The sequence below is a fragment of the Petaurus breviceps genome, unplaced genomic scaffold (assembly GCF_028583685.1).
Source record: "Petaurus breviceps papuanus isolate PSGF00001 unplaced genomic scaffold, PetGlider_PUasm1.0 140, whole genome shotgun sequence".
Classification (NCBI taxonomy): Eukaryota; Metazoa; Chordata; class Mammalia; order Diprotodontia; family Petauridae; genus Petaurus; species Petaurus breviceps.
In genome coordinates this window covers 35,277,997-35,301,658 of record NW_027185698.1, presented here as the reverse complement: position 1 = coordinate 35,301,658, position 23,662 = coordinate 35,277,997, and the positions used below count along the sequence as shown (strand labels likewise).

At 36.9% G+C, this 23,662-nt stretch overlaps 1 protein-coding gene across 1 annotated transcript in view; it reads left to right on the top strand.

The window, feature by feature from the left end:
• LOC138147548 (janus kinase and microtubule-interacting protein 1) overlaps window positions 1-23,662 on the top strand; it is a 200,392-nt gene that overhangs the window by 155,862 nt on the left and 20,868 nt on the right. Inside the window, exons 6-10 of the mRNA XM_069070057.1 lie at window positions 2,152-2,361; window positions 4,158-4,277; window positions 9,691-9,837; window positions 10,140-10,280; window positions 12,820-12,876. Of these exons, the coding sequence (XP_068926158.1) occupies window positions 2,152-2,361; window positions 4,158-4,277; window positions 9,691-9,837; window positions 10,140-10,280; window positions 12,820-12,876 (675 nt within the window). The remainder of the gene's footprint in view (window positions 1-2,151; window positions 2,362-4,157; window positions 4,278-9,690; window positions 9,838-10,139; window positions 10,281-12,819; window positions 12,877-23,662) is intronic.

Here is a 23,662-nt window from a genome sequence, read left to right as displayed (position 1 = left end):
TGTGTGTGTGTGTGTGTGTGTGTGAGAGAGAGAGAGAGAGAGACAGACAGACAGACAGACAGACAGAGACAGAGAGGTATTTCATTGGTATGGAGAAGCTATTTCTGTTCAGAGCCTCATATAACAACAACAGCTACCATTTATATAGTGCTTACTATGTGTTTTATAGTCTTATAGAGTCACCTGGGGTACTAAGTAGTTAGAAAATTTGCCCAAATAGTTATATATTTCAAGACATATTAACTCATGCCCTTTCTCTATTATGGCACATTGTTTCTTATACAGAGAATAACTGTATTATAAAGGGATAGATAAGGCAGTTTGTATTAGACATGTTAGTCTTTCTAGTAATACTAAATTCTTAAAAAGGAATTATAGGCAGCTTAGTAGACTTGTTCACAAAGTCCTCACAAATCACAGGACCACATTTTATCAATTTATGTTGATACAGTCATGGTCTTTAAAGCTGGAAGAGGAGTTAAAAGCAATTGCATCCAACCCCATCATCTCACAGACCAGGACACTGCAACCTGGAGAGGTGAATGTGTTTGTAATGGTAACAGCTCACTTTTATATAGCATTTTAGGCTTCTCACAACAACGCTGTCAAGCTGGATGTGAAAGTATTATCATCTCCCCTTTGCAGACGAGAAAATTAAAGCCCAATGAACAAAGTGAGCCATCCATATATCTTTATGTCACTTGCCTTTGTAGCTGTAACTGGCAGAGTTGAGTGTGGTGTGGTGAAGTTGAGATTTGAATGAATGTCTCCTGACTCTGCATCCAGCATGTCTGACTAGTACTCCATATGGCATCTTGGACAAGGTGATGTTCCTTTTCCAAGGTCACATATGTGGTAAGTAAGAGAGGGTTTTCAAGCCTATGTTCTTTGACTCCAAAGCCAAGGTTCTTTCTCTAACATTGGAGATAGTCATTGGGCAGACTGTGTATTAGAAGAGCAAACAGTTAAATTATTGTTATAGATGATCTGAAAAGTGTTACCATTCTCTACTCTTTTTGTTCCATTCTATTACTACCATCATGAGAGCTGAAGGGGAGCTCTGAAGGCTCTTTGGAGTTTGATTCCAGAAAACAGATTCCAGGAAAGACAGTCCTGCCAATTCTGCTAAGCTGGCCATACTTCAGTTGTGGGCATGGCTGCATGTCTCTTGTTCAAGGACCAGTCTATGCTTATCGAGGCTCATTTCCAGAAGTCTAGTGTCTAGAATAATAACTGATACATTGACATTCTCTCAGCTTTTCTTGTAGACCACAGGGAGGGTGGTTTCTCCAACAACAATCTACTCTCCTGAGCTGCAGTGGATCAATATCAATTCTAGTGATGGGGCACCAACCAGACCAGTCCCTAGTATCCTCAACAAGAGATTAGATTCAATTTGATGTGAGGTATTCCCTTCCAGGAAAGGTCTATGCCGTGAAAACCCCTAAAGCTGATGGAAGGAAACTTACTAAATGATTGGGAATCTCCTGATAAACTACTGTTCCACAGTGGTTAGAGTGCTGGATCTGGAGTCAGGAAGACCAGAGTTTGAATCTGGACTCAGAGACTAACTGTGTGACCCCTGGACAAGCCACTTAAACTCTAGAGGCCTGCCTCAGTTTTCTCAACTATAAAATGGAGATAATAATAGCACCTACTTTCTATAGGTTATTTGGAGGAAAAAATGAGATATTTGTAAAGCATTTTGGAAATCTTAAAGTGCTATATAAATGGTATCATCATCATCATTGTCATCACCATCGTTAGCTCAAAGACCAGAGAAAAATAATTTATAAACAACTCTACTAAATTACTTGCTATACTTTTCATGAATGTTTGTTAATAATGCTAATAATAATGTCTTCTCATTCTAATATTACCTGCCTTAAATGCATATTTGTATTAATCAAGTCTCTCTTTTCTCCCAGACCATATAACAGTTGAATAGTAGAGCTAGGTATCTACTTTTAGACTCCATGTTCTTCTCAGTATACAAGGGGAATCACCATCATTTCATGTCCTGTTAGCTCAAGAACATTAGCTTACTCAGCTCATCACGTAGACACCTTTGCCCAGATCTAAGACACCAACTAAGGCACAGAATACCCTCTTCGTGATCACAGCTCTCATCTAGCTTGCTTTCTTCTCTAGATGGATGAGATAAAAGGCAAAGACCGTGTCATCCTGGCCTTGGAGAAAGACCTGGGTGTGCAGGCAGGCCACACCCAGAAGTTACTTCTTCAGAAAGAAGCATTAGATGAGCAACTGGTACAAGTCAGAGAAGCTGAGCGTTACCACAGTAGCCCGAAGAAGGAGCTTCCAGGGGGAATTGGAGACATCTCCGAGTTGATGGGCTTCTCGGTAAGGTTGTGTGGTCTGATGGGGCTTGTTCCTTCATCATTCATCTGGGTTTTTAAATGAAACATCTGTTATGTGCAAGGTACAGCATATGTATGTGCATGTATGTATGTATGTATGTGTATGTGTGTGCTCCATGTCTCTGTGTGTGTATGTTTAGCAAGTCATTGGGACTTTGGGAGTTGGGGGGGAGCAAGCATTCAACTAGCAACTCCTATTTGCCAGGCACTGTCCATTACATTTATTGTTAGTCTTCTAATTCTTTCATTCATTCTTCCATTCATCCCACAAACATTTACTGAGCACCTAATAAGTCCAAGGCGCCATACTAGGTGCTGGGGAAGATACAAAGATGGAGAAGACATGGCCCCTGCCCAAAATGAGCATACAGTTTATTTGGAGAAATAAGACAGGTATAAAAATAACTATAAAACAGATTAGTAATAGTGTGGTAGTGGTAGTAATAACTCACATTTACATGGCACTTCACTGCTACAAGGTCATTTATATAATTAACTTTTGAGTCTTACAGCTGCTCTGAGATAGCAAGCTGGCATAGTGGATAGAATGTTGGACTTAGTTGGAATCAATAAATAAGAAAGGAAGGAAACAAGAATTTAGTTAAGATCCTACTGTGTGTGTGCTCCAGACACTGTGTTAAGTTCTTTCCCAATACCTCATTTGATCCTCAGAACAACTCTGGGAGGTAGTTGCTATTATTATCCTCATTTTACAACTGAGAAAACTGAGCCAGTTAAATGTTTGATGATTTGCCCAAGGTCACATAGTTAGCAAGGTTGGATTTGAACTCAGACCTTCTGGACTTCATGACTAGCGCTCTATACATTGCACCACCTAGCAGCCTGCAACTCAGTAACATCTGTATTCAAAACCTCCCTCAGAGACTTACTAGCTGTGTGTGTGACCCAGAGAAGTCACTGAATCTCTTTCAGCCTCAGTTTTCTCTTCTGTAAAATGGGGATAATAATAGCATCTACCTCATAAGGTCCTTGTGAGACACTTTGTAAAATTTGAAGTACTATTTAAATGGACATATATGTACATGTAATTATATGGTATGATATATATCATAATGTATTATATATATATAATTAAGCAGTTCAGGAATTATTACTATTATTTTACAGATGAGGAGCCAGGGACTTAGTGAGAGGAAGTGACTTGTCCAAAGTCACAAAATGAATAAATGGTAGATCAGGCCTATTCTATGTCATATTAAACTACTATAATTTCCTTGGAGAGGCCCACTGTGTCGTGAAAGATCTGAGGACATTATTTGAGAGCATTAGGAAAAAGGCTTCATGGAGAAAGTGTCCTCTGAGTTGAACTTTAGAGACTGAGGTAAGATTTCTGCAGGTAGAGAAGGGAAGAATATTTCAGGGACAAAGGTGAGGATGACAAAAGTTTCCCGATAAGAAATTAAGAGATAATTTCAAGGAATGGAGAAAAGTGCTTTTTGGCAGGAGCCGAATCTGGAAAGAGGCTGGAAAGGCAAATTTTGAGCCAGATTGTGGAAGGAACTTGAATGCCAGACTGAGGAATTTTCATTTTTTTCTTTTGGGTGTAATTGAAGAATTCTAAACAGGACAGTGTCACAATTGGAGTTGTGCTTTAGTATTTTCTCTGGTAGTGGTGTGTAGGATAGATTAGGGTAGGGCCAATTGGGAAATCATTTTGAGGGCTCATCAATAAGGGTTTTGTAAAATCACTTTGAAATGTAAGGATTTTTCAGTACTTTTTTTTCTTCTGTAAAATCTGTTACTTTTTTTTTTTTTCAGGAGCAGCATATGGATGAACGAGATGTGCGGAGGTTTCAACTAAAAATTGCTGAGCTCAATGCAGTAATCCGGAAGCTAGAAGACAGAAATACTCTGTTAGCAGATGAGAGAAATGAACTGGTAAATCAATTTCTGCCAATACAGATGGTATTTTACTGGGCAGAAATTAGGGATACTTAGGGGTAGTCAGCTTTTCCTGGAAAATAGTTCACTGATAATATGTTTATTATAAATCTTAGAACCATGGGCTAGTAAAACAGTAAGTGACCTGAGAACATTATCAAGCAAAGGCTAAAGGTCCACAACAAAAGATAATGTAGATAAGAGTCTTGATATGGGACAGTAATATAGAGAAGAGTCTTGATATGGGACAGACTGCGCATAGATGTCCTCTGAGGTCCCTTTCATTTCTGAGATTCTATGACTCCTTGAACATTGAACCTAGAATGTTACAGTTGAAAGGAACTTAGGCACATAGGATATAAAATATTAAAACTGGAAGGTACCTTAAAGACAGCATCTAATCCAGGGATTCTCAACCTTTTTTGTATCATAAACTGCTTTAGTAATCTACAGAAACCTGTAGACCCCTTATCAGAGTAATGTTTTTAAATGCAAAAAATAAAATATAGAGAATTACAAAGGAAACCAATGATACCAAATATAGTTAGCAAAACATTTTTTTACAAAGAAGACCAAGTTCACAGATTCCAGTTTTTAAATCTCTGTCTACTTCTTCTTATTTTGGACATGGGAAACTAAAGCTGAAATTGGTTTGGTGATCCAAAAAATCCAAAATTAAGATAATAATAATCATTAATAACAGATTCAGACAGGACCTAGGAAGATTCCTGACTCCTAATTTAGTTTCCTCATTTTATAAACTTGGTTTATTTTCTTCTCTATTCCACTGGGAGTTGGTTAAAAAAACTCCTTCTAAATATATTGTAGTTAGGTTGAAATTGTGCATACATGCTTTTAGTAAGAATCATAGTCTGAATTGTTTTTTTTTATTAATTTAATATTTTATTTTCCTCCTAATTACAAGTAAAAACAATTTTAACATTTTGAGTTCTATATTTTCTCCCTCCTTTTCTTTCCCCCCTCCCTCATTGAAGAGGGAAGAAATTTGTTATAGTTTATATGTATGCTGTCATACAAAACATATTTTGATGTGTTAACCTTTAAAAGTTTGGTTAAAGGAGACAAACAAATAGTGATATACAGTTATTTCATTTTATTCCTTTAACAACTATTATTTTTTCCTTACAAATTCAGGAAACAGGTCAGAGATAAGATATATTTTTGCAACTGGAACAGAGAAGTATAGAGTTTACCTGGAGCATAGGCTGGCTTCCCAGTAGTGATACTTCTTGAAATGTTCCCCACAGGTCTGATCCATCCACCTTTCCGTTTCTCACAGCTGCAAAATGTACTGAGCCTGGGGCTGTTTTCAGCTACTGGGCCAGTGTGGGCAGAATGTACAAGGACCTAAGTGACATATCCAAGTTTTGCCTAGAATGGTGGGCTACAAGGTGCCCAGGGGCACAGGCAGTTAGGGTAATTGCCAGTCTGCAAGTATATCCCTACAATTCTCCTGCATTCTCTTCTTTTATTTGATCTGGGATAATAAGGGTTAACAAAAACTTGACTGTTTAAAAAAATTGACTTTAAAAAAATCCCCAGACTGAGATACTCTCTTAACTCTGGGAAGGTAGTGAGGAATGCTGAGTGATCTCGACTGGGGGGTAGGTGTTTTAGTATGAGTGACCTACTGTCTCCCCAGCAATACCAATATACTCAATTTCCAACTTCTTAATGATTACTTTCAGAATCTGCTAAGATGTTTTTAGCTATATCTAACTTTTGATTTTGTAATTCCAGGTTGGCCAGACCAGAAAGTATAAGGAAAATAGTTTTACAGATTTCCCCCCCCCTAACTGCAGCCTTTAGAAATGTCGTAGTTTAGTTCTTATAAGGTAGCAGACTCATTCACAGCACACATGATACAAACACAGAGACACACACACACACGTTGATAGACAAATTGACAGCATGAATACAAATACATCAGTACCCTGGCATGTAGATGGAATGTAGCCATCCACCTCAGGACAAGAGCCTTTGAGGGAAAGGGAAGGTGGGGGAGGCAGTGGGTGGAGCAAGTTGCTCTCCTCAGGACCAGAGCTTTTAAACTTATTTTGATTTTAAGATAAAGTAAGATAAAGTACAGAACTTCATATACCACGATAAGCTCAAAATGTGTAGATGATTTAGACATTAAAAATGATATAATAAGCAAATTTGGGTAATTTTTTATTGTTGAATTGTTTTAAGTCTTGTCTGACTCCCTCAGACCACATTTGGCATCTTCTTGGCAAAGATACTAGAATTGTTTGCCATTTCCTTTTTCAGCTTATTTTACAGATGAAGAGTTGAGGCAAACAGGGTTAAGTGACTTGTACAGGGTCACACAATTAGTAAGTATCCAAGACTGGATTTGAATTCATGCCCTTCTGGATCTAGGCCTGCTGCTCTTTCTACTGTGCCACCTGGCTTCCCATGGAAAAATAATTAATGAACTATCAGTAGATCTCTCAACTAGTCTAGTCATTTTGGAGAACAATTTGAAACTGTGCACATACACTATAAAACTCTGAATACCCTTTGTCTCAACAGTATCCCTACTTGATCTGTACCCCAAAGAGATCAAAGAAAAAGGAAAAAAGGTTTTATATATATGTATATGTGTGTTTATATATATATACATATATATATATATATATATATATCATACACACAAACCTTGTAGCTCTTTTTTGTGGTGACAAAAATTTGGAGAAAGAAGAGATGCTCATCAATTGAGAAATGGCTGAACATATGAATATAATGTAATACTATTGTGCTATAAGAAATGATAAAGGGGAATGGTTTCAGAAAAACCTTAGAAAACTAGGTTTTCTAAGTGAAGAGAGCAGAATCAGAACAATCTATATGGTAACATCAATATTGTAAAGAAAATATACTGTGAAAGACTTAGTAACTGATAAATACAATGATCCATCATAATTCTAAAGAACTTTTAATGTACAATGCTATCAATTTGTAGATAAGGAGCTGATGGACTCAGTGAAGTTTGAAGCATATATTTTTCTTGTTTCCCCCCAAGAAAATGACCAATGTTGAAATATGTTTTGAATGATGTCACATCTATAATGGCTATTGTATGTCTTGCCTTCTCAATGGATGGAGCAGGGACTTAAGGTGGGGGGGGCGGGAAATGAGAACTGAAAATAAAAATTTGTTAAAAATGTGTGCGTCAATAAGCATCACATTCCCAATTTACAGCACCCAGAGACAAAAGCGAGTAGGCTTCCAGCTTTTGTGTAGTGAAAAGACAAGTTAAAAGTATTTTAATCACTATAGAAGAAGAAGGGCATTGTCAAATTTGCAAGTTTTCTCTGATCCCTTTCTTTGTCTAAGCTCCTTTCTTTCCTTCAGTTATTTTTCTTGGTGGGCTCTATAAAAGGTAAATTATTTCATTTAGGTGTCATTGATGCTAAGGTAGTACAGTAAAATTCATTTCAATGGATATTTGTTAAATGATTGCTGTGTACAACTTGGCATTTGGCCTTAGTACTAAAAAAATGTAAATTGAGCAGCTTCTGTCCTCAAGAAGCTTGGAATAGTATAATGGCAAAAGAATAAGAAGGCTATTTATTCCTTTATTCAACAAACAGTAATTAAGCAGAGTAGATAATATTGCTATTTGGTATGATAAATTGTGTAAATAAAATGAAATTATGATTTAGTTCTCTTTGTAAGATATCACTTAAATATATTATTTTCAACTAATGTGTATAAATCCATGTACTAGTTACTGCACATTCTCTTTTAGTGAGGAGGTGGGAAAAGACTGAAGGTGCTAAGGGGTGAGTGGGTAGTGAGAATGTAAAGGGAAGGAGTGAAAAGTATTTTTTGGAGTAATTGGATGATGAAAGGGAGGAGAGGGAGGAAATCATGGTTCTAGAGAGTAACAGAACCATAGGAATTGATATTATTGTTTAGGATGGGGAGTACTCTCTTACAAAGTTTACAGATAGAAAGGAAGGAGAAACAGTTTAGTGTAGTAGAAATGGCACTGAATGTGAAGGCCAAGGACTTTGGCTCAAATCCAGTCTGATATTTAACTCGTATTTCTTGACAAAGTCATCAAACTTGTTTGGATCCTAGTTTCCTCATCTGTAAAATGAGAAGGGAAAATTAGTGTGGATGACATCTAAATTCCCTTCTAACTTAAAATCTATGATATGATATGTCATTAGAGAATTCCATCCAAATTAACTCGACCATGGAATGATACTTTACATTTGTATGAAGATTTTTGCCCTTACAAAGCATTTTTACATCTGTTAGATCATTGCCAGTGCCTCTTAAGCTGTGGGTTGTGACCCCATATGGTGTTGTTAAAAATAATTGGCAAAAGGAAAAGGTTCCTGAATGCACAATGGCCAAAAGTTAATTAAAAATCAAACATGTAATGAATCTGAGGTGTCTCTAGCAGTGCTTGCCCATGTTGCCCCATTCAGCCTCACTGCAGCCTTGGTTCTGAACACAAAGCATGTACACTCTGTACTATGCATACCCTCAGGCCATGCAATGCCAGTGAACACTGAGGAAATGTAAAAAGGTTCATGAGTGGAAAAAAGTTTAAGAAGCCCTGTTCTAAGTAATCAGAGAGAGGCAAATTCAGTAATGTTGGCTAAAAGGTCAGCCTTTAGAATCATAGAGACCTAAGTTCAAGTTTTATCTCTGATGCATACTAGCTCCTTGTCTAGGTCATTTAACTTTAAATTTCCCCTCACAACTTTTTTAAAATCATAAGTAACAGATGAGTTGCTGATCTGCAGAGGAGGAGGGAATTTCTCCACTGGGAATTCCTGACACTGCTGATGTAAATGTGGACATTTGAGTCAGGGCATCTCCCCCCCCCACACACACACACCACCACCACCACTATCACATATACACACACATGCTAAAAAAAAGTAATCAGAAGAATTGACTCTTAGGCTTTAAGAAAATAAAAATAAAATTTTCAGATTTTCTTCACTGATGAGATCAGGAAAAAAAAAGACAAAGGATACAAGTAGGGTTAAATTAGCAAAATTCCACAGACCTTGTTCTTCCATGTATGGCAGATTTTGATGCGTCATTCTTGACTGGTTTGCTCACATGTCTAGAACATGGTGCTAATGTAACCCAAGTCATAGGTTCAATTTACTGTTTGGGTCGTTGTGATTTGTACATGGTCCTGGGCTAGCTGGATGGTTTGATAAATCACTGTCTCTGGACCTTGATTTCATTCCCTATAAAATGAGAGTGTAGACATAAATAAACCCCAAGGTTCCTTCTATATCTCATAATATGATTTTCTTAGTATTTCTCTTACAAATTTTTAAAAACCTCTCAGTCTATATCTTTAGGATTTAAATTTATTTGGTCATTTTCCTCCATTTGTTTAAAACTGTAGTTGAAACGCTCTCGTGAAACAGAAGTTCAGCTGAAACCTCTTGTTGAAAAAAATAAGAGAATGATGAAGAAAAATGATGACTTGTTGCAAAGTATACAAAGGATGGAAGAAAAAATTAAAAATCTCACAAGGGAAAATGTAGAAATGGTAAGTCCTTCAAAACATGTGGATAGTGCCATTTCAACAAATATTTTTATGCTAAGCATTCTGTGTGGGAATTATTTTGTTTCCTCAGTTGTTCCCATATCACATCTTTCAGGGCCTAAGCTACTTTCCTCCTTGTCCAGGAATTTTTTTTTTTGGAATATAAATATAATGATCTATTGAACCTCAACAATTATGGGGACTTGTAGTAGTGAAATGAAAATCTGTGTAACAAAAGGTACTGCCATCATGTCTAAAAGCTAAATCTTCTTCAGTTTATAGTTTCTCTATTTTTTTTTTTCCAGAAAGAAAAGTTGTCTGCCCAGGCTTCTTTGAAACGTCATACTTCCTTGAATGATCTCAGCCTTACCCGGGATGAACAAGAAATTGAATTCTTGAGGCTTCAGGTCATGGAACAGCAGCTAGTGATTGATGACCTCTCCATGGTACTGACCACATTGCTGTTTCTTTGAAAAGTGACCCAAGAATTTTTAAATTTGCAATGGAATGTGCTAGTAGAGGGGATTCTTAAAATTTTGTATCTCAGGACCCTTTTATATTCTTAGAAGTTATTGATGACCTTCCCCTCATCCACACCAAGAGCTTTTGTTTATGTAGGTTATATCCATTGATATTTACTACATTAGGAAATAAAACGTGTTAATATAGTTTTGACCTTGTGGATTTCCTAAAAGTCTTGAGGATAACCTGTGGTGTCTGAGCTACACTTTGAGAACTGCTGTGCCTAGTGGGTAGTGACAATAAAACACCAATCTCAGTGTCCTCAGAACACTTTTCTTAGGAACTAATGAAGTCAGAACATTTGAAAGCACGTTCTTTGATTTTTCATAAAAGTTACACTGCCTTTAGTATTATAATGGGTAATTTCCATAATTTTAGGGCTAAATGATAAAGACAACATGGCTTTGAAGTTATGAAGATGTGAAGATATTGGATTAAAATGCCATTTTTGATATTTATTGAATGTGTAACCTTAGGCAAGTCACTTATCGTCTAAAGGCCCCAGGCAATTATTTATGACTGATATTCTTTTTTTTTTGCCTTTTGGAGGGCAATTGGGATTAAGTAACTTGCCCAAGGTTACATGGCTAGTTTGTGTGTGTGTGTGTGTGGGGGGTATTAAGTGTCCGAAGCTGGAACCAAACTCAGGTCCTCCTGACTTCTGGGGCTGGTGCTTTACTCACTGTGCCACCTAGCAGACCAATGACTGAGATTCATAACCTGGAGTCTGTATTTCTTTTCTTTTTTTTTTTTTTAACATTTTTATAACAGTATTTTAATATAGCTGGTTTCCTTTGTAATATGATGTATTTTGAATTTGTGCATTTGAAAAATATTATCCTGAAAATCTTATGTATTTTATGCCTTCAAAAACATCATTCTGAGCTCATAGGTTTCACCAGATGGCCAGAAAAATCTATAACATCAAAAAGGTTTAGAACCTCTTGATGCAGGATTTTAAATTTCAGAATTTGTACTGGTCTGGATTAGTAGAGGGTATTTCTTCACCTTGCAGTTCCCATTATCAATAATATCATAGATCCCTATGACTTAATGATACCTAGGCCACATAAGGAAAAAAAAATACCTTATTTCCATGTTTCTCTTATAATTCTTTCCGCAATAACATCTCTCCTCTCATTGCAAATGAATCTGTATCAGGGCTGTCAGGTGCAACAGAAATATAGATGGATTTAGAATCAAGGGATCTGAATTCAAATTCTGAACCTGATACTGATGGAACTATAGGCAAGTCACTCCATTTTTCTAAGCCTTGATTAATTGTAAAATGGGGATATGTATGTTATCTTTTTCAAAGAATTGTTGCAAGGAGAGTGCTATGTGAAGCTGAAGCTTCTTAGTTTCACTAATACTGCCTCAGACACTTGCTAGATATGTGATCTTGGGTAAGTTACTCAACTTCTCTTAGTTTCAGTTTCCTCATCTCTAAAATGGGGATAATAATAACAGCACCTACCTTGCAGACTTGTTGTGATGATAAAAAAGAGGTAATACGTGTAAATATCTTTGCAAACCTAAAAGTACTATCTAAGTGCTATGATTAAAATAGAAAAAATGAGACATCATTATTCTTTCATTTTGTCTTTTTTCTTTTTCTTTTTAGAAAAAATAGATCATATATACATCTCAGACCCTTGCATTGCTTTTTAATCTTGAATATTTCAGCATCCTTCTTCATACCCAGGATTTTGAATCTTATTGTTTTTTTCAAGCAGAGTATTGAAAATGCACTAAGCAAGTGTGCATTTCTCTGATATTTTTGCTCTCAGAACATAAATAGCACTGAGTTAGTGTGGGTGTGAGTGTCTTTTTTAGTTTTGTGGTTTCACAGATAAGGCCCTACATATTTCTGACTTTGTATAAAATAAATCTGAGACCATGCAGAAGAACATTTATCTTCAAGACATATCTATGTTGACCCTCAAGCTAATGTTACTAGAACATTACTATTTCCCTTTCAGGGGTTAGGATTTGAATGGGGAAATTTTTCATGAATGGATTTTTGAAAAAAAATTATGGAAAAAAATAGGCAATCTAATAGGTACCACAATTTAATTTATTTATTCCATTTTATTAATTTTTTAAAATATTTATTTTTATCATTCTTTTCTTCTTAAATTTTGATTTCTAGATTCTCTCCCTCCCTACCACCCTCCCCCATTGAGAAGGCAAATAATATGCTATCAATTATACATGTGAAATCATGCAAAACATATTAGGTTACCAATATTTTATACAAACCTATATGGCAAAGTCACAGTATGATTTTGCTATTTATTCTCAGAGAAATGGAATCATTTCTTTGTGCCTGGTCAGATACTGAAATGAGAAACATCTAGAAAATCTTAAGGCTAGATTTGTCTCAAGGCAAAATCAGCTTGATTTTCCTTTTGCATTATTTAACTCAAGCTAAAAAATGACATCTGTTTTATTTCCTTCTAGGAAAGAGAACGTTTATTGCGCTCAAAGAGACACAAAAGACTGTCAAAACTGCCAAAGGTGAGATATGCCATGATTTGACCATCATCTAGTGGGGTTCAGTCCTGAAATACCAGCCACCTAGCTGTGTGCTGCCAGCTGAAGCTGTACCCATGTCCCAGCCCTGTGTTGATGGAGGCGAAAATAAATAGGATATTGGTGTTTAGGGACACATCTGGGGGTAGAGAGAAGAAGAAGGAGCAGGGAGCAAGGCTTAGACTGTGGTTGGATCTATTATCCAGAAGAGTAGGCCAAACATTCCCTAAGGATAGAGTCAAGAAGAATTCACTACAATAAGGTAAATACATTCAAGGGCTATACAAACCAAGTTCAGGGCAGCAGCTCCAAAACTGGCAGAGTAAATGGAGTACATAGGAGGCTAGGAAGAAGGAGTAAGTGGCAGTGAGGGGAGGAGACAGAGAGGGAAAATTCTGTCTAGATTAAGTTAGGGAAAAAAACGTGGAAAGAGAACAACTGTCCTCATATTATAGTTTGCCTGACACATAATATCTATCAGAGACTGCTTTTTGTGGGGATGGGATGGGGTGGGATGAGGGTGGGAGAGGTTGGGCAAAGGTGGTTTGATAGACTGTCATGTTGATATTGTCAATCCTATCCTCTCTCCCTCCTCACTCAACTGTATCTTTACTCCTTGAGGTTCAGTCACAAAGATTCTCATGAGGGAGAAAATACTGCAATTTATCCAATTAAAGGCTTTTGAATTCAGACTTATCATCTTTTTGTGCTAAGGGCATATTACAGCAAGATATCGTCACAGTCTTTGGGGTTTCTATAAGACAGGTGATTTGGTTAGTTTCATATTGGGGCTTGCCTATTGCCTTCAGTTTTATAACGTGGATAGATATTATGATGTCTTTATGCTAAGAAATAAATGAAATAGTCTTAGAAAAGGCCTAATAGACTAAATAAGCAAATTTCTGCACCTGTCAGACAGTTTTATAGCTCCCAAGATGTCAGAAATAAACATAAATTATTTTGCCATGTTATGTGACACAGCTGTTATTATTTACTGATGAAAATCTTACTTAAATGTTATGTCTTTAAGCCTCAGGGTATATGAACTTAAATTCGGAATTAAATCATTAATATTTCAAAGTGATTAAAATTTTATGTCACAAAATAGGTTGGCCAGAATGAGCCCCAGTATTCCTCAAAAATGAGAAAAGTGTGTGTGTGTGTGTGTGTGTGTGTGTGGTAGTAGTAGTAGTAGTAGTAGCAGTAGTGATAGTAGTAGTAGTAATAGCAGTAGTAGTAGTAGTAGCAGTAGTAGTAGTGGTAGTAGTAGTAATAGGAGGAGGAGGAGGAGAAGGAGTTAGGACTAGTAGGAGATAGAATTCCTCTGGAAAATACCCTCCTTTTATTTTCTTGAAACCCGTCTCTTAGCAACGGAGTCCCAGCTGATAGAACACCTTGGGAGGGGTAGGTACACAAGTCATTTTTGCCTACCCAGCCCGGCTCTTATCTTCCAGGGCTTTATTGATAGCCCGAAGTTAATGAAGTTAGTTTGGAAGCTCCCAAACTAACAAGAGGCTGGTATAGACTCCCAAAGAAACAGAAGTCATACATACTCTGTTTCATTAGCCTCTTTGACTGGATAGGATGCTTTAAGGTTGCCTATAGAAGTTTTTGGTTGATGCTCCTGGGACATCCTACAGAGATCCTTCTAGAGCAGGGATTCTTAATCTTGTCCCTTTGGCAGTTTGGTGAGGCCTATAGGCTCCTTGACTGTATAACATTTTAAAATGCATAAAATAAAATGAATAACACAGGGTCAAGAACACCTGTATTTAGGTAATTTATAAAATCTTTTTCATGAAGATAAAACCCAAAATTCAAGAGAAAAGTTGGTGTTAGGCAGTGTTTCCAGTTGTATGAGAAATATATTGGTCAATGTTTATCATCTGAAGGACTTGATAGTCAATTGAGAGCTGCTGCTGAATCAAGTGCAAATTTCTGTTACTAAGCCTCACCTAAATACAAATATCAGGGATCATCGAAAGATCTCTAGATCTCTACTATTTCCTTTTTCATTGATGCAAAGAAATAGTTGTTCAGTTGTTTTTAGTCATGTCTGACTCTTCATGACCCCATTTGGGATTTTCATAGCAAAGATATTGGAGTGCTTATTTCCTTCTCCAGCTCATTTGACAGATGAGAAAATTAAAGTAGACAAGGTTAAGTGACTTACCCAGGGTCACAGAACTAGTTAGTGTCCAAGGCTGGATTAAAACTCAAGTCTTCCTGACTCCATGCCCGGTGCTCTATCCTCTGCACTATCCATCTAGCTGCTTCTAGCAATGATGGTCATCATCTCTTATTAACTCTCTGACACATCCTTCATATTGTGTCTTCTAAATTTCCACTTAAGCCCCTAATGGATTAACCCTACCCTTAACTCCTCTCTCTTGGTCTATGAGAAAAACCTCCTAGTTTTCTAGCAAGATGGAGGCTATCTATAGGGGAGGTCCATCATTACCCCATTTTTATCACTCTTAAGCTGTAAGCTCCTTTTGGCCAAGGGCTACATTTCTTTTTATCTTTGTAGCCCTGAACCTAGGATAATGCTTTGCTTATTGTAGATAGATACATTTTTGTTGAACATGAATTTGCTTACTAGGTGTCATTCAAGATTATTTACATTTTGATACTTTGATGAAACCAGGAGACCATTGTGGTTATTCTATACTCTGGTGAGATTTTTTTTTGTCTGTGTCCTCAATAAAACGTCTTCAGAATATATTTATCTTCTTAGTCTTTTGGAGGCCTCCTGTCCATCTTTTAGTACTTCGTGACTAGTGTAACACTTGGAATAAATATTTGTTATCCTTCAAACTTCCTACATGAACAACCCACCTCATTTTCTGATCATAAATGTCTGGAAACATTTCATGAATATAATTCAACATTACTAACTTGCTGTGACAAATTTTTGTCCATTGTAGTGGGGGGAGTACTGAACAGAGAGGACACTATGGCATCATGTGTCCTTCCAGTTCTTGTTGGATGACACAGGAATTTGATTTTTTAAATTGTGTCTTTCTCTTATTGACAGCTATTTAGCCTAACCAGAAAATATCCAACTTGTAAAAGTGTTTATATCGGGGATCATTGAAAGATCTATACTATTTCCTTTTTCATTGTACTATTTTTTTGTTTTTAATTTATCCCCCACCTAGCTCCCCTATCATTCCCCCAATTTAGAGTAAAAGAAGACTCCTTTAACAAATATGCATAGTCAGGCAAAGCAAATTCTAGCATTATCCATATCCAAAAATATGCCTCCGTCTGAATATGTGTCTATTACCTCTTTGTCAGGAGGGTAAGTAGCTTTATCTATGGCCCTCAGAAATTATGTTTTATAATTTAATTGTTCAGAATTCTTGAGTCTTTCAAAATTGTTTTTCTTTATGTCATTATTTTAAATTGCTTTCTCTTAGTCTTGCTCATCCACTCTTCAATGGTTCATTTAGATCTCCGTTTTCTCTGAAACCTCCTATTTCATCACTTCTTATGGTGCAATAATATTAAATTACATTCACATAGCACAAATTGTTTAGCCATTATCCAATTTTTGTTGCTAGTTGTTTCAGTCATTTCTGACTCTTCATGGCCCCATTTGGGTGTTTCTGGGCAAAGATAGTAGAGTAGGTTTTTGGTTTTTTAAATTTTTGTCTTTTCCTTCTCTGGCTCATTTTATAGATGAAGATCTAAGGCAAACTAAGGCTTAAGTGACTTGCCCAGGGTGACACAGCTAGTTAGTGTCTGAGGCTGGCATGGAACTTATAAAGATATTTCTTCCTGGTTCAAAACCCCAATAGGTAAATATTTCCATAGTTTCCAGGTTTTTTGCTACTATAACAAGTTACTATACATTTTTATATATACGAGATTTGTAGAATTCTCCCAGAAATCCTTGCCACTTAAAAAGAGACACAAAAAGCCCTCCCCTCAACCTCAAAGCAAAGCCAGAACATACTGTTTCTCACAGTCAGAACTGCTCTCTGATGCTCTGAAGAAAACGAAGACCACATGCCAGAATGTAACTGGGAAAGTCAGCAATGAAGTCAAGCATCTTCCTTGTTGGGAGGTGAAATTCGGTTCTGAATCATGCTTGTCTTTTAATTCAGCAGATACTTACTGAGCAATCCACTCTGCATACCCTTGTGCAAGGCATCTTGAAGGATACAAAACATTATCCTATCAGACTTAAAGAGTTTAGAAGACAAGAAAAAGAGTAATACTGTTGCTGCTGCTGCTAACTCCCTTCTTAAATTGGGATGGACACACACGATCTAATTAGATCCAGAGCCCTGCAAAATAGAAATGAAAATATCCCCATTCTTGTTTTATTTTTTTTCCCAAACCATTCATTTATGTATTCATATAATCTTCGAAAGTAGATAATTTTGATCTGATACAGCAAATGCTTTGATGTGGCAGACATTCCCAAGAAATATTGAAAGAAACAATTTATACATTCTTGTACATACATTTATGCATTCAGATACATTCTCTGAATTTCAGGTTGAATCAGTTCAACAAGCCTTTGTTTACTACCGTGTTTCCCCGATAATAAGACACTGTCTTATTATTTTTTTGGAAAGAAAAACACCAGAGGGCTTATTTTCAGGGGAGGGCTTATGTTGTCCTGCCTCAGCTCTCCTCCGCGGCACTGCTCTCAATGGCGCCAGCAAGCAAATCACTGGGGAAGAACAGGGTGACGCGCTCACTGCTGCAGCTCTGATTGGATGCAGCTCGGAGCGCGGTGTACGTTTCACCGGGGGGGGAGGGGGGGACGGTGCATACAGAGGGTACCGTAATGTAGCGTGTAGCACAGCGGATCACCTTCACTACAGTAGCAATCTCAGTAGGGCTTATTTTCGGGGGAGGGCTTATTTTAGAGAAATCTTACACAGTAAGGGGAGGGCTTATTTTCAGGATAGGTCTTATTATCGGGGAAACACGGTACATCTTTATGCCAGACATCATGTTAGGGAAGGGCAACAAATCAATCAATAAAGTAACAGGCATTTATCACATACTTACTGTGTGTTAGGCCCTATGTTAAATCTTTGAATATAGAAACTAAAGTGAGCTCATCCCTGATCAGGAGAAGCAATTGTATTCTGAAATGGGATAAATTAATACAAAGGATGTGCAGAAGAAACAAAATTATTAGGGGTTAGACCAGAAAGCAGCAGTGGATCCCTTACCTTTGGTTGCATGGTACCAACATCGATGATTGTCTTTGGCCAGTTTTTATTTTGTCATTCCATGTTGGCTTTGATTATTATTGCTGTAGTCAGTGTGTATTGTCTTGTTCTGTTCACCCTATTGTCTCTTCACGTTAGTCTCTCCATTTCTCTGAGTTTTTCATGTTCATCATTCCTTATGACATAGTAATATTTCACTAGGAACAAAAATTTAGATCTGAAAGGGATGTTAGAGGTCAGCTAGCCTCATCCCCTTACTTAAAAAAATATTTTTATTACTTTGTTATTAATTTAAAATATCATATTTAATTAATTAAATATTAACTTAATTATAATTTCATCATATATGTTTTATTAAATATTTCCAAATTACATTTAAAAGTTTTTAACATTCACTTAAAAATCGAGTTCCAAATTCTCTCCTTCCCTCCCACCCTTCCTTAGCCCTTGACAGGGCAAAGGAAAATGGCATCGGTTATGCATGTGAAATCATCCAAAACATATTTCTGCATTAGCCACATCACAAAAGAAAACACAAACACTGAAGAAAAAATGTTTCAAAAGGTTAAAAAAAGTATTCTTCAATATTCACTTGGAGTTCTTCAGTTCTCTCTCTGGAGGTGGAGAGTCTAATCCCATTATTTTGCAGATGAGGAAACTGAGGTCCAGAGAAGAAAAGCCATTTGCCCAATATCACGTAGATAGTAAGTAGTAACCTAGGACCCCTAGGCAAAATTTGCTGAGAGAAAAATGCGACTCCATCTAGGGAAGTGCTTGACACCAATCAGAGTGGCATGAAAATGAGACCAGCTGATTCATGTAATAGTTAACTGCCTGTAACTGGATGGGTTCAAACCGAGACTAATGACTATTCCTCACGGAGTGACTCTAGAATCAAAAGATCTGGGTTCAAATCCTAGACTACAAATTGCTAGCTGTATGGCCTTGGACAACTCATTTACCTCTCCAGAACTTAGTATCCTCTTTACATTTGGAGGTGGTACTGGATGGCCACATAGATCTTTTCCAGCATGCTCCAAAGACCTTAAAATATTTTCCAACTTAAATTATCAATTTCTTCTTAATGGGGTCCAGCAATGGCTCCCTTGACAATTGCTTTTGTTTTGGTTTGGTCCTGACCTGGGATGTTACTTATTTTTTTTAAAGCAATCAGTGTTAAGTAACTTGCTCAAGGTTACACAGCCAGTTATTTCTGGGTATGGTGCTGAGTGTCTGAGCCCGGGATTCGATCTCCAGGTCATTCCAACACTGGAGCCGGTGCTCTTACTTGCTGAGCCACCTGGCCTCCCCTAAGCAATTGGGCTTAAGTAACTTGCTCAAGGTTACACGGCCAGGTGTTTCTGGGTGGATGCTAAGTGTCTGAGCCCGGTATTCGATCTCCAGGTCATCCTGACACTGGAGCCAGTGCTCTTACTTGCTGTGCTACCTGGCCGCCCTGGGATGTTATTTTTGTAAGGAATTCATTGAAGAGACCACTCCTTCCTTAAATGTTAGCACTTCTTCTTTAACTTGTAATCAGAATGCATTGTCTGGGTCCCTGAAAGCCCGTGACTTGCCCAAGTTTACACATTCAGAATATGTCAGAGATGGCACTTAAATTCAGATGATCCTGACTCTAAAGCCAGCTCCCTATTCATTACCCCTCACTGTCTCTCAAGGTTACTTTTTTTTTTAGGGCAATTGGGGTTAAGTGAGTTTCCCAAGGTCACATGGCTAGGTTTTTTTTTTTTTTGTGTTAAGTGTCTGAGGCTGGATTTGAACTCAGGTCCTCCTAACTCCAGGGCCGGTGCTCTATTCACTGCACCACCTAGCCACCCCTTAAGGTTATGTTTAAAAACAATTATTTTCTCTTCTAAGATTTGTTTGCTTAAGGATCTGCCTAAAGTTAAGCAGGGTGAAAAATTCCCAGTTATGTCAGTTGCATAGACTCAAAAAGGATTTGAGGGAAACACATTTAAAAAATCTCTCTGAAAATCTCTATCCCCCTCTTGCCTCCTTCTCCTCTGGCACAAATAAATAAGCAAACAAAGCCCCTCATTTTTCCTTCAGTATCTAATGGAGACAGAACCCCCTAAGCGGTTACCGTTGCCAGAGCCTCTCCCCATGGCACCCATCTGTAATCCCCATGGGGAGGTTTCAGAGCATGGAGTATTATTGCTGACGACCTGCGCAGGTCTTTGTGAGATGAAGGCTGGGGAGGAGCTCAGAGCCCTCCATGTGAAAAGGCACCTAACGGAGAAAAAACCCTTGCAAAGGATAAGCCTGGGTATCCTTCCTTATGACAATCCTGCCAGCAGCAAGACCACACAAATTGGCTAATTGCATGCCATGCTGGACTCACTGGATGCCAGGCATTCCATGACCAAGCATCTTTTCTGATTCAAGTGTGCCTTCAGCCATTTGCATCAGTTCCCAGAACTTTAAAGCAGATCACTAAGCAAACAAAATTGCAAGGGATGCATATTATATGATAAAGAAATAACAATAAGGAATTGGGGGAAAGCCTGGAGTTTGGGGACTAGTTTCCTCTAAATTGACCATGAAAGAATCAAAAGAAGATTTGATCAAATTATGTGGCTTTTAGAAAAGAGCACATGCTAAATTACCAAGTGCTTTTTTTATACATCTTTGCACTATGGAATATATCCTATTTGTATTGTACTTCTCATTTTTCCTCTGTCTCTGTGCCCTGGTGTGTCTGTATTTTTCTGGCTGCCAAGAAATGACCTATAAACACGAAGGTAAGGAGCCCTACGTAGATGGTTGGGGTTGGTAGGGTGGGGTGTGTGTGTGTGTGTGTGTGCTTTTTGTGCTTCAGTGAAATGCTATTAATTTGAGGTGGCGGCTTTTCCCATTAAGACGGACTTGGTTGATACAGGATGCACAAAAGAAGAGGGGACACAAATGAACTCAATAGAAATGAAGAATTTTTATTGTTCGCGTATTGTATGCCTGCCTCTTTGTCCATTTACTGTGCTAAGAATTTTTGCATCAATACATGTCAAGCATGGATGGTGAGGGAAAACATCTTTGTCAGCCATTTTTAATATTTTTTTTACTAATTGTATTTTTTAAAATGGGAACAAATATAAGACAAGACAGTGATCTATGGCTTGAAATGTTTAAAGAAAATTAAAGTTCAAATGATCTTAATACTGTGGGAAATACCCAGTAGTCTATTACAAAGATTTGAGGACAAATATTTATTGAATGTGCCCAGAATTAGGTTAATGTTCAAATTATGTAAGTATAGATTGAATTTTCAGATATTCTTTAAAACAGTTTCTTCTCAAAAAGTTGTATGCTCCTTTAAAGAGGATTTCTCTCCCTAGGAGAGCCTTACTTTCAAACATCATTGGCAAATTTTAATGTAAATTTCTATTTGGAAAGTCAAGATGAGGCAAAAGTTACTTTGTAGTTAAAGGGTATTGAAGAACATTGTAATATGCTCAGTTCATATGAGTGGCCAAAGAAAATTGCTTGGTTTTTATTTCAGTTTTCTTCGTAGGAAGAACACTGAATCTGGAGTCATAAGACTTAAATTCATGTCCTGGTCCTGGTACTTAATACCTGTGTGACCTTACTGAAGTTCTGTAGGCACTGATTCTCATTTTCACACCTGTAAAATTAGGAGTTTGGACTAGAGGGCCTTTAGATTTCTTCAAGATGTAAATTTCATGAACCTGTATTTGTTGCCAGTTCAGTTTGATTTGTCCCTGTCCCCCTTTCTATAAAATGAAGGGATCCCTTCCAGCTCTTAATCCTCAAAACCTATGAAAAAACTGGGGAGCTCTCTTGTGACTTTGTATTCACCCTATATAAAGAGACAGTCACAAATATTCATGTCATAATAATATCCAAACATCATTTATGAAAATGTTTATTAATATGTAACTTTTGTTAAAAGTATATATATATGTATATTATACATTGATTTAATGTTGTGTACCTGGAAAGTGAGTTAATTTTTGCTAAAGACTTGATTTTGTCTTTGAAGGTCTATTATTTTAATTTACATATTATCTTTAAAATGTGTGAGGCCATGTTGCATCATTGTGTTTCATTTTATTTTATACTTATGTTGTTTTAGTGATATATACACATGTACATATGTATGAATATTATATATGTAGATATGTTGTATACATATAAAACATGTATATACACAAATATTTGTATATGTGTACATATATACACATATACCCTCTTAAATCTCCATGTCTTAGGCCTAGAAGTTAAAAACAGTGGCTTTTACTTCTTGGTAATTGAGTACTTAACCTTTAACACCCAGCATGGTTGATAGAGGTATAATTGATGGTTATGAGGGGAGCCAACGTGCAGTAATGGGTTGGAAAGTGTGTTCCTTGACAATGATTCATAAGGCTGTCATTAATGAATGTAGCCATCCTCCTGCAGCCTGACAACCAGTCAGTGGAACAACAAACAGGGAAATGGTCCTTTGAGACATGGCAATTAGTGGTGTTTACAAGAAATAAAATACCCAGAGCACTTCAGTGTCAAAAAAAATGATGCTGTATTCCAAGGTTATGCAGTTTTGAGTAAAAAATATTGATTTTATTTAGCATGTAATTGCTGAACTACCAATTTTCTTCTATAGAATGGCACTGTTTTATATTATGTAAATTACAATTTATTATTGCATGAGCCTTAGAAAAGCAGTGCTTTTGTTGTTTTGTAATCAGTGATAAGTAAAATTGTATTCCTTGTTTTAAAAATCTATGTCACCTATGAAATTCATATATTTTCATGATTTGCATATATTTGAAGTCCATTTTATTTTTTTAAATTTTCATAAAGAGTTTAGTGTGTGTACATACATAACCCCTCTATTCCCTAAAGAGATCTAAAAATTAGCAATATACAACTCGCTATGTGAACCAGATCCCTCTTTTTGTTATACTCCTTACATCTTGAAAATGGGGTGGGAGTGGACCCTTAAAATATTTGTGGATGGAAAAATTGACTTGGCCTCAATCTCATCAGCAGAAGATACATTTGCTAGAGTAAATACTCATTAGCTTAAGTCAAATTAAAATGCTTTGATTCCCTGTGGTTGCTTTGGAGAATGCTATTGGATTTGCTTCCTGCAGGATATATGGCCACAGCTAGTTTTTTTTTATGTGAATTTTTCTTGCCTATTAAAAGGAAAACTTACAGCTTATTTTAATTTGTGACTGTCATGTTCAGTATACAAACCCATATAGTGTCCCCTCTAGCCCTTGCAAATACTTTATCAGAGTTTGTTTTGTTTGTTTTAAGGGAAAAGAAAACCTGTATTTCACATGTAGTGAATGTGAATTGAAATTTTGAACTTAAGGCCATAATTAACACATTTATTGAAGACCAATTATGCAAATACTAAGAGGGACACATAATATAATGGAGGAAGTACTTAAATGGAATCAGGAAGACTTAGGTTCAAATTATGCATTATAATAAATTAGGCATTTGCATTTACTAGCTGTGTGACTCTGAACAAGTTATTTAATATAACTGAGCCTCAGTTCCCTTCTATAAAATAAGGGAGTTAG